General features: G+C 52.9%; 1 protein-coding gene across 13 annotated transcripts in view; it reads left to right on the top strand.

Annotated features, from left to right (window-relative positions):
• Phldb1 (pleckstrin homology like domain family B member 1) overlaps positions 1 to 9,693 on the top strand; it is a 46,873-nt gene continuing 37,180 nt past the window's right edge. For 8 of the 13 annotated variants that reach the window (XM_051197273.1, XM_051197271.1, XM_051197270.1 and 5 more), the window contains exons 1-4: positions 60 to 142; positions 5,790 to 5,870; positions 6,737 to 6,860; positions 7,620 to 7,790. In XM_051197273.1, the coding sequence (XP_051053230.1) occupies positions 5,811 to 5,870; positions 6,737 to 6,860; positions 7,620 to 7,790 (355 nt within the window). In that variant the 5' untranslated portion in view covers positions 60 to 142; positions 5,790 to 5,810. Of the gene's footprint in view, positions 143 to 5,789; positions 5,871 to 6,736; positions 6,861 to 7,619; positions 7,791 to 9,693 lie in introns of all 13 variants that reach the window. The other 5 variants (XM_051197265.1, XM_051197264.1, XM_051197262.1 and 2 more) reach the window with 2 other exon arrangements.

Here is a 9,693-nt window from a genome sequence, read left to right as displayed (position 1 = left end):
CTCAAGGGAGGGGGGCGGGACAGGCTCCCTCTCCTCCTACTCAGCTGGCTCCTGTGGAAAAGCAACAGTGTCCTCGTCAGCCGGAGGCCGCTGCGGCCCAGCCGGGAAAAGGCACCGGTGTCCCCCCGAGGCTCCCCACAAGGTAAGCGCGCCCCTCCCAATACGCCTGGGGGTTCCATTCGCCGTATATAGCTGGCTCTGCATAAGGGTAAGTCCCGGGACCAGACGAGATCAGTTCTGGCCCAGAGAGCTGGGTAGGAAGGTTAAAGAGGGGCCAAGCCAGGTGAGTGCGTCGGCGGAAGGGGCTTTGTGGGCCGCTCTCCGAGAACGACTTGCTTTTGCCCTCCAGAGTCGTTGCCAGCGCCACCGCCAGAGGGGGCCCTGGTACCCTGCGGAGGGACCCCCGAGCCTTTCGGGATCTCGAGTCTCCTGGGGGCACCCCGACGACTAGCGTCCTACACTCGCAGTCTCGGGTGGGGTACGCGCGAGTGTACTTGCCTACAGCATCCCACATGGCCTTTCTCCACAACCGAAGGACCGTAGGAAGGGGCATCCCCTGGGCGTTTCTACTCTTGTCCTGTCCCAGGGCCAGCTTCCTGGATGGACTCAAAGACGTGGAGTCCCCCTCTGCGGCGTGGGAGTCAGGGAGGGACCCTGGGGTTTCCACAACTAGGGTCTCCTGGGCACGCCTCCAGGACCCCCTTGTCTTTGAGGGTCCCGGGAGGCTCCAAGGGCGACCCGGGATGACTGAGCCACAGGCTCTCGCTCCGCCTCCGCGATCTGGATCCAAGTGCGGCGTGGAGTTCCCCCACAGAGGCCGAGCCCCGTCATCCGGCTCCCCCGGGACGGGGAAGCGCGGGCAGGCGGCTGGGTGGGGCCTCCGGGCGCGGGGTTGCCCAGGCGCCGCGGACGCTTCCGCCCAGGCCAGCTCAGCGGGGACTTGGCTGAAGACCGCGCGGTGCGGCGGGGGACCCAGGGAACCCAGGGTGGGGCAGCATTCTGGGCCCGTTAGCTCAGCGGTCCCGGAGGCTCAGGGGGGACTGACTCATCGCGCTTCGGGCTCACCCCACAGCGATCACACAAACAAGACTGGCCACCAACTCGAGCATCTTCACAGCTCCCACGCACAGCATCCCATGTCTCACCTCCGTGCACCCGCAGCCCAGTGTCACACCAACCACCAGTGCTCATGTGAATCCCTCACATGAACCTCGACTTCACCACACCCTCGCTCGCTCGGTACACTTTACACCACGCACTCCACGCGCGGGAAAGCTTTGCCTGGGCAGGCGGCTCCACTCACACGCAGCCTCCCTGCACATACCAGCCCGCTTCGTGCAGCTGCGAGGCCGCCCCCTTTCCCTGCCGTGCAAACAAGCGACTTCTTCTCCCCTGCCCTGCTGAAGAAAGGCGGCTTGTCCCAGGACCGGGAGGGCGGGCCAGCTGCAGCAGGCGGCCCAACACTGCAGCCTTGTCCCACTCGGTGGCCCGGGGGGGGGGGGGGGGGGGAGCAAGCCTCTAGTGTGCGGAGATCCACGAAGCCTGCGGAGAAGTGCACCTTCTCAGCATCTCTCCCCAGTACCCCCAACCCCAACTACTCTTTCTTCCTAGCTGTCTTCTCTGCCCCCCCCCCCCCCCCGGTTGTCCAGGTCTCTTCTCTCCTGCCTTTGGCCTTTGGGGCCCCTCCGCCCCACTATTTCCCCCTCCAAGATGCTCTGAAGCGCCTAGTTCTTCCTCTGGCACCTTTTCTACATGTGGACTATAACCTTAGTCATGCACGCATGTGCGTGATTCTCTGGGGGGGGGGTGTCTGGGCCTCCCCTACAGTCTCCTCTGAGCTCACTGTCTTGTCCCCAGCTTTGCTGTTATTATTTTTATTTTATTTTATTTTATTTTTGAGACAAGGTCTCATGAAGCCCAGGCCTAGGCTGGTCTTGAATGTCTGATATTCCTGTTGCCACATCCGGAGTAGTGAGAACTGGGTTTACAGGCATGCACCACCACACCCGGTCCTCCCAGCCAGCTTTTGGGTTTTCCTCCCCTCTTGATTTCACACACCAAAACGCCTCTTTGCTTCCAGAGATCCCCTTTTCTCTCTATTTTTCGTATCTCTAATTTCTTCTCTACATGCCTAGTCAGTGAACACTCGCCCCGCTCTCCTGGGCAACCTGCCCGCCCAGCCTCAGTTTCCTTCCTGCCCGGACTCCTTCCTCTGCCTGTGGCTCTTCCTCGAGGGCGGATGTGAGCAAGGAAGACGAAAGTCACCATGACCCGAAAGGCCTTGGCGTGCAGCTGTGCATTGCCCATTGCGATCCACAGGCTGGCCCTGTGGGACCCTGATGAGAGCGGGGGGGGGGGGGGAGCGGGGGCTCCAAGGCTGGCTTTGGACTTTTCCTTTGGGGCCTTGGAAGCCCAGGACCTCCTGTCACTGTCTGCTGGTGCCGGAGCTGGTTGACTCTCCTGGGAGCCAGACCTATGAACAGGTGTCAGTGTTGTTGGCTGTAGGCACTTTGGGGATGGGGCTGGAGTTACCTGTGGGAGTCCCCAGCTGATACTCCAGGGCCTCATTCCTTAAGTTCATAATATTCACACAGCCAGGCCCCTGCCACCTTATTGGCTAGGGGGCTCCTGGATGTCTACATCTGGGTGCGGGAAGGTTTGCAGAGAGCCATGCCCGCTTTTCAGCAGTGGAAGCCACACCACAAAGGCCTTTTTGTTTGTTTGTTTGTTTGCACCTGGGCACAGATGGTTTCCAGAGAAGTGCCCTACAGAGTGGGTAATTACAGCCCCAAATAATAGCCTCCTGGTGGGGACCATAGCTGAGCCAGCCAGTGGAGGGTATCAGGGGACAGTACTGCTTCTCCAAGGGACAAGGGATTAGGGTCAGAGAAGAGAGCACCTGGGCCACTGTGAGATCCCCATATCAAGGCACCTTCTGAACCGGGGTCAGGTTGGTCTGCTGTGGGTTAGGTTTCTGAGTTGAGGCTGTAGCCTCACACCTTCCAATTGCTATGTGGTTTCTTATCTTCTCTACACCTCTCCTTATCTCTCTTCTCATTTCACCTTCTTATTCCCTCACTAACCTAGTTCCTTTACAATCTTTATCTCCACTTGAATTTATTCAGTGTAAATAAGTAAGTGCTTCACAGGGTGATAATGACAAGTATTCCAGCGTGACAGAAAAGGAAACTGAGGCCCAGACCTAAGTGCCTTGCATAGCTAATCATAGCTGCTATTTTTAGATTGCTTTGTAGTTCATAGAGTGTGATTTAGGATACTGCCTGGATCCTCAGATAATCTTTATTTTTTAAAACAATTTAAATTTTTATTTTATGTGTACCGTGTTTTGTTTGCATGTATGTCTGTGCTCCAAGTATGTGTCTGGAGCTCACAGAAGCCAGAAGAGGGTGTAGGACCACTGGAACTAGAGTTACCAACACTCAGGAGCCACAATGTGGATGCTAGGAATAGAACTCCAGTTTTTTGGGAAAGCAACAAGTGCTCTTAACCAAAGAGCTATTTCTCTAGCTTCCAATCGCCTTACAGCTTTCTTGAGGAATAATCTTTATAGTATAAAATCAACCCGGCTTAAATGTGCAGTTATTTTTAGTGCATTTACAGAGCTATGCCGCCATCCTTGAATCTTCATTTTAGAACATTCCTGTTGCAGGCTGGGAATGGGGCTTGCGTAGCCAGTAAAAAGAGTTGCTGCTCGAACGTGAAGACCTGAATTCAAATCCCCTGCATGAATGTCTCTAACTCCAGAGCTGAGGGTGGGGAGGAGTCAGGAAGATTGCTGGGGTTTGATAACTGCCAACCTAGTTCAGATTCACTGGGATATCCTGACTCAAGGGAATAATTCAGAGAGAGACACAGCAGAGACCCAGCATCTTCCTCTGGCCTCTGCATGTGTGTTCCTAGACACATGCACACGCATCACACCCTCACACACACAAAAAGAACATTTCTGTTGCACTCGGTGCCTCAAAAGTCTTGGGCCTGTTCAGTCTATCTCTGTTCTACTCCTAGCCCCAGGCAAGCGCTGTTCTAGACAAGCCCTGTTCTGACTAATTTTCTTTTAATTATTATTATTCTGGTTTTATAGAAGATTGGCTTGACAATGAGGGAAGTTTAATGACTTTCTAAATCCAGGCCTGGTGGCTTACCCAACTGGTCTGTAGACACAGCAATTGGAAGGGGGAAAACAGGGTTCTAGACCAGTCTGGCTACATAGTAAATTCTAGGTCAACTATGGATTGAGACCCTGTCTAAACAAACAACAGAAAACCAACCCAGGATCCTGGGGACATAGCTCATTTGGTAGAATGTTTGCCAAGCATACAAAAAGCCCTGGAGATGTCCGGTGGTGACACATGCTTCTACTCTTAAAAGAAAGAGGAAAGACAGAGAGGCAGGCAGGCAGGCAGGCAGACCTATAGCACTCTGTCTTTAGAAACTTCCCTGTAGTCAGTGCTTCTGGAAAGGGGCTAGACTAGTGGGGGGCTTTGTGTGTGTTGGTGACATGTCTTCCCTCTTCACAGGCAGGCCTGGGGTGGGTCCCAGGCACTGTTCCTGCCTCTTTTCTGCCAACTTGGGTGGAAATGGTGACAGAGATGATGAAGGCCAAGCCAGGAAGGGTGGAAGTTGGGAGGGTAAATTTAGTAACTCTGTGGCTGAGGGCCTGAGAGACCCACTGACAGGATCCACCACTCCTTGGAATGTCGGCTCCTGCCTCTACTTCCTTTGCAAGTCACCTGTCCCATAGCTGGAAGAGAAAGCGGAAGGGAATGCTGATGAGTTGGCAACATGTTCATACAGAGAGGTCAGATACTAAGAACATAAGCCTGGGAACCAGGAGTGGGTAGTGGTCATGGTCAATGCCCTAGACTTCAGGGTTACACAGTTCATAATAGATGTCATCTCCAGAGTGCTTTGCACCTCACAGGGTGCAGTCTAGTCTACTACTTGGTCTTCAAACACTATAAAAATGTAAGGAGCAGGTCTATTGAGGTATAATAGAGGCAGGGGATTCAAGCTTTTCAAGCTTGGGCCTCAGGAATCTGCTTCTGGTTCCTCAAACATCAAGTGAAGAGCCCTATCGTCTTCCACTTCTGGTAATGAGCTTTTATAGCTGATTACATTAGGAGAGGTAGTTTCCTATGAAAGAAAAAGTACAGACATGAGACACACAGACATGACAGCAATGGCTGGGTTTCCTCTCTCTGTCCCCTTTAAGAAAACGTTCTATTGAGACCCTTGGGGAAAGGGACAATGGGAGAAGAGGAAAAAGAAAGGTTGGGGGAGGGGTTGCACTCAGATCAGCCCGGAACCCAACTGGCTGGTCTCTGGCTATCATTGTCCTTGGAGGGGCTTCCTTGGACTTTGGTAGACCCTGCCTGCTCTGTTTAAGGCTCCAGATGGCTAGGGGTGGGGTGGGAGTGCCCGTGTCCTCTGCTGCTAAGTCCTAGGATCTGGGGAGAGTAGATGGAACAAGAAAACACAGAAACATGGATTAGCTCTATACGGCTGTTTGAGCTTGGGGTGGCAAGGATCAAGACTGCCATGATGTAATGACCATGCCGTAGCTGGGAACCACATAGAGACAGAGGGCATGTCCCTCTGTTCCCCCCTCCCCCAAACTCCTTAGCTTTTCTCCACCTCTTCTATGTGTGTACTGGGGATAACAGCGGCTGGTGCTGGCTTTGCCCTGAGAACCCTACTACAGAACCCATTTCTCTCCTCCTTCATCCCTAGCCTTTCCACTTACCTGTGTTTTACTGTGTTCCCAGGAGCTCTGAAACCCCAGGACCATGGATACTCTTAATAGGAACCAGATAGGCCCTGCATGTAAGACTCAGGCTGTGGTACAGGTAAGTGAGGCTGGGACCCTAGGGTAAGAGGGCTCCTGATGAGGGTGGGTTCCGATCTTTTCTTTTTTAAGTTTTATTTTTATTTTAAATTATGTTTATGTGTGTGGGAACGTGTGTGTGTGAAGCACAAGTGCCCAAGGAGGTCAGGGGACTCAGATACCCCTAGTGCTGGAATTATAGGGAATTGTGAACCTTCTAATGTGCTGGGAATTGAACTTGGATCCCCTGCAAGAGGATATCACATTCTTCAACCACTGAATCATTTCTCCAGCCTTGGGTTCACCTCTTTTACCTGTCAGTTGTCCATGGGTGTAAGTAGCAGTATTTTGCCTGTTTCCTGCTGCTAGTTGCAAGCCTAGTAGCAGCTCAGTGTTGATCTGAGTTGGGTTAATTGGTTCAGCCTGAAATGCCTCTGGGAAAGTCTGAAATCGGTGTACAGAGTCCCACTGGCGGGATCACTCTCCTGGTTCCACCCTCCCTTGTAGTTCAACTTATCAGGGACAAGGCACAGCCATGTGGTAGCTGTGACAAGCTTGCCAGGAGCTAGACTGGCCCTCCTCTACCACGTCTCTTCCTACTAAGTACAGTGCCCCCTCCTTGTTTCAGTTTTAGTAACAAAAGGCCCAGTTGAGCCTAGGCTTGAGATTAAACCCAGCAGGACAATCTAGCAGCCCAGATTCAGATGTAATTAGAATTTGGTGCAATAATGCTGGGCATAAGATTTTTGGGCTTAGACTTTCAGCCACCTTGGAGCCTTTCAGAGAGGGCCAAGGTCTGGAGGGCCTGTTGGTGTGACTGGGAGTAGGGTGCTCAGGTCTTGGCTTGGAGTCTTTTTCAGTCTCACCTTCCACCCACTTTACCTGCAGAAAGGTCCATTGGATCTGATTGAGACAGGTAAAGGACTGAAAGTGCAGACGGACAAGCCTCATCTGGTTAGCCTGGGCAGCGGGAGACTCAGCACAGCTATCACCCTCTTGCCACTGGAGGAAGGTAAGCTAAGCGCTAGCAGGGCATGGCACCTGCCCTCGCCATCACCAAATGCGTTCCTGCCCTGGAGGCTGTACATGTGGGGGCCCTTCTTCCTTGTGCAAGCCATGCTTGCCTTGCCTCTGCCTCCATGTCTGTCTGCCTTCTTTGGCACTGAAGATCAGCTTAGAATTGAGGATGAGTAATGGAGGGGGTCAAGAAGTGAGCTGCCACCCTGACCTCCCTCCAGGGTGATGCCTGGCAGGGGAGACGACTATGTGGAACACGAATAGATGGGAACCGAGGGCATATGTCCTAAGAGGAAGCCCTGGCATGGCTTTTGCCGGCCCTCCTCCTTTCCTGGCTGCACCTGTTGCCTGGGTGATACTGCATTCCCCACATTCTCCAAATGCCAGTCTCAGGGGCTCTACCAGGGAGGAATGGAGAGGAAAGGATAGGAGGGAGGGGGAGGCTGCTGGTGACAGAAGGACCAGAGAGAGGAGGGGCATTTCTAAGAAGATAGGGGAGTAGGCAGGAGGAGAAAAAAGAGAAAGCACAGGGAGGCCATTAGGGGAGCAGGGGAGATTCGCCTTCTCTGCTGCTGGATGTCTGAATTCTGTGACCTCTGTCTGGATCATCCCACCCAGACAGAGAGTTTTCTGCTTGGGAGGAGCTCCTACCACTTACTGAGGTAGAAATAGACTTCCACAGCGGTCCCCTTGCCCTCTCCTTGACTTCTTAGCCCAGATGACCATTCTGACTCAGTTTACCTCCTGTCTGCAGGGAGGACAGTGATTGGTTCCGCGGCCAGGGATATCTCACTCCAGGGTCCAGGCCTGGCTCCAGAACACTGCTACATTGAGAATCTGAGGGGTACTCTCACCCTGTACCCTTGTGGCAACACCTGCTCTATTGATGGGCTCCCTGTTCGGCAGCCGACCCGGCTCACTCAGGGTAAGGTTTGAAATCTCCACACCAACAAGCGGCGGGGGGTGGGGGTGGGGGGGTGAGGGGTGTCTCTGTTTCATAGCTTGTGCGTGTTAGGTAAGGGGGAAGCCTGCCGCAGTGGCTCCCACGTTAGCCAGATGACTGTCTGTACTCAGGTTCGGTGCAGTGTCAGAACATCTTGAAACTCGCCCCACTGCCACCCCACAGCAGCATCCAGACTTTCCTAAACATTTTTCTTCTTTCCTTTCCTTTTTTTTTTTTTTTTAAACTCAGTCTTCATTCACCACATGGAAAAAAAGAGGTTTTAATCCCTGCTGTCTGTGGGCCTGGGTATGGTGTGGCTTTTGGCGGGGAGAGCAAGTGGCTCAGCTGTGAGAAAGGGTCAGAGATGCTCTCTGATGTCAAGAGGGAGCTGCTTTGAGATGCGTTGGAGGACAAAATCTCCTGAGTGGATGGGGCAAGGGCAGAATCTGATGGAAAAATCTGAGGATGTGCCTGTTCCTGCTGCACAGTAGCTTGGGGTCATGGATGTGGATACCCTTTTGCTTCCTAAGGCACCACACCTCAGAGAGGCCCTGGTGTGTAAAGTTCCCTAATTACCATGGTTACTAGGCAGGTAAGGGATGGCTACATGGTACTTTGAATAGGCCAGACATTGTCACTGTGGAAATAGGCTGTAAGCATCATTAGTTCATTTGTGAGTCTTTTGTTTTGTTTTTTCAAGACAGGGTTTCCCTATGTATCCCTGGATGTCCTGGAATTAACTTTGTAGACCAAGCTGGCCTCGAACTCAGAGTCCCTCCTGAGTGTTGGGATTACCTGGCCATTTGTGAACCTTTCTATTAAGGAATTGAGAAAAGGTGATGCATACTTTTAATCCCAACACTCTGGAGGCAGAGGCAGGCCACTCATTCCACTGTCTCCCATGATCTATGGGGGCCTTAAGTGCCACTTTCTTCACCTCTCCCATAGGAATTAACCAGGCCCCACTCATCCCTTCTGCTCCTGAGGTGTGACAGAGCATGCATAACATGTTTCAGGGAAGAGGTCCTACAGAGGCTGAGGGCATACCTGTCTTCCCTTGAGGTTCAGGGTCTCTCACTGGGAATGAGAGGGGTCCTCCCAAGCTAGGGCTTTGGCTGTGATGCTGTCTGGTCCTAGCAGTCTTGTTCAGGGTCAGGGAGAGCATCTGTTCCAGGATTCAAGGATGTGTAAGTGGGACACAGAGCAGCAAAGGAAGAGATGGGGCAAATTCTAAGGCCTCCCAGCCCCTATCTTGTATCCCCCAATGCCATCATTTCCCTAGAGTAAAAGCCTTCTTGCCCTGTGGATAGTGAGTGGGCTGGAGGTATCAAGGCTGTGTTCATCTTCCTAGAGCATCATTTAACTCTTGAGAAGCCAGAGGGTCTGAGGCCACGATGGCATTCTTAAACATTTCCTGTGGCCCTAGTGACCCCACCTTCCTGAGCCAGAAGCCCATCGAGTATGTACCCTCCTACTTAACTCTTCTGACCCTAAACTCTCTTTGCCACCCCCAACCAAGCCTTCTTGTCTGGGCTCGCCAGTTCCTGAAGCTCAGCAGGGTAGGCGGAGGCACAAAGGAATGGGTGTTCTTCCTAGCCCCCCACCAGCCCCCCCTGGCTTCCAGGAGCTGAGGGTTTCCTTGTCTCATCTCTGGAGCAAGGCACCAAGCCCAGCCCCGCCTGGCCCCGGTCCGGACATTCTTGGGAGTGCGTTTCCTTGGATACTGGGTGGTGCGGGGGTGCATGTGCTATCTCTGTGTGTCTGTGTAACTGGACTGTGTTTATGTATCTACGGATATGTTTGTGTCCCTGGGCCTTGTGTATTTTGGTGTTTATTTGTGGCTTTCCTTGTGTTTACAGACCAGTGTGTTCAAATGGGTGGTAGG

The sequence above is a fragment of the Phodopus roborovskii genome, unplaced genomic scaffold (genome assembly GCF_943737965.1).
Source record: "Phodopus roborovskii unplaced genomic scaffold, PHOROB, whole genome shotgun sequence".
Taxonomy (NCBI): Eukaryota; Metazoa; Chordata; class Mammalia; order Rodentia; family Cricetidae; genus Phodopus; species Phodopus roborovskii.
Note: the sequence above shows the minus strand (reverse complement) of the source record. Positions and strands in the feature narration are given on the sequence as shown.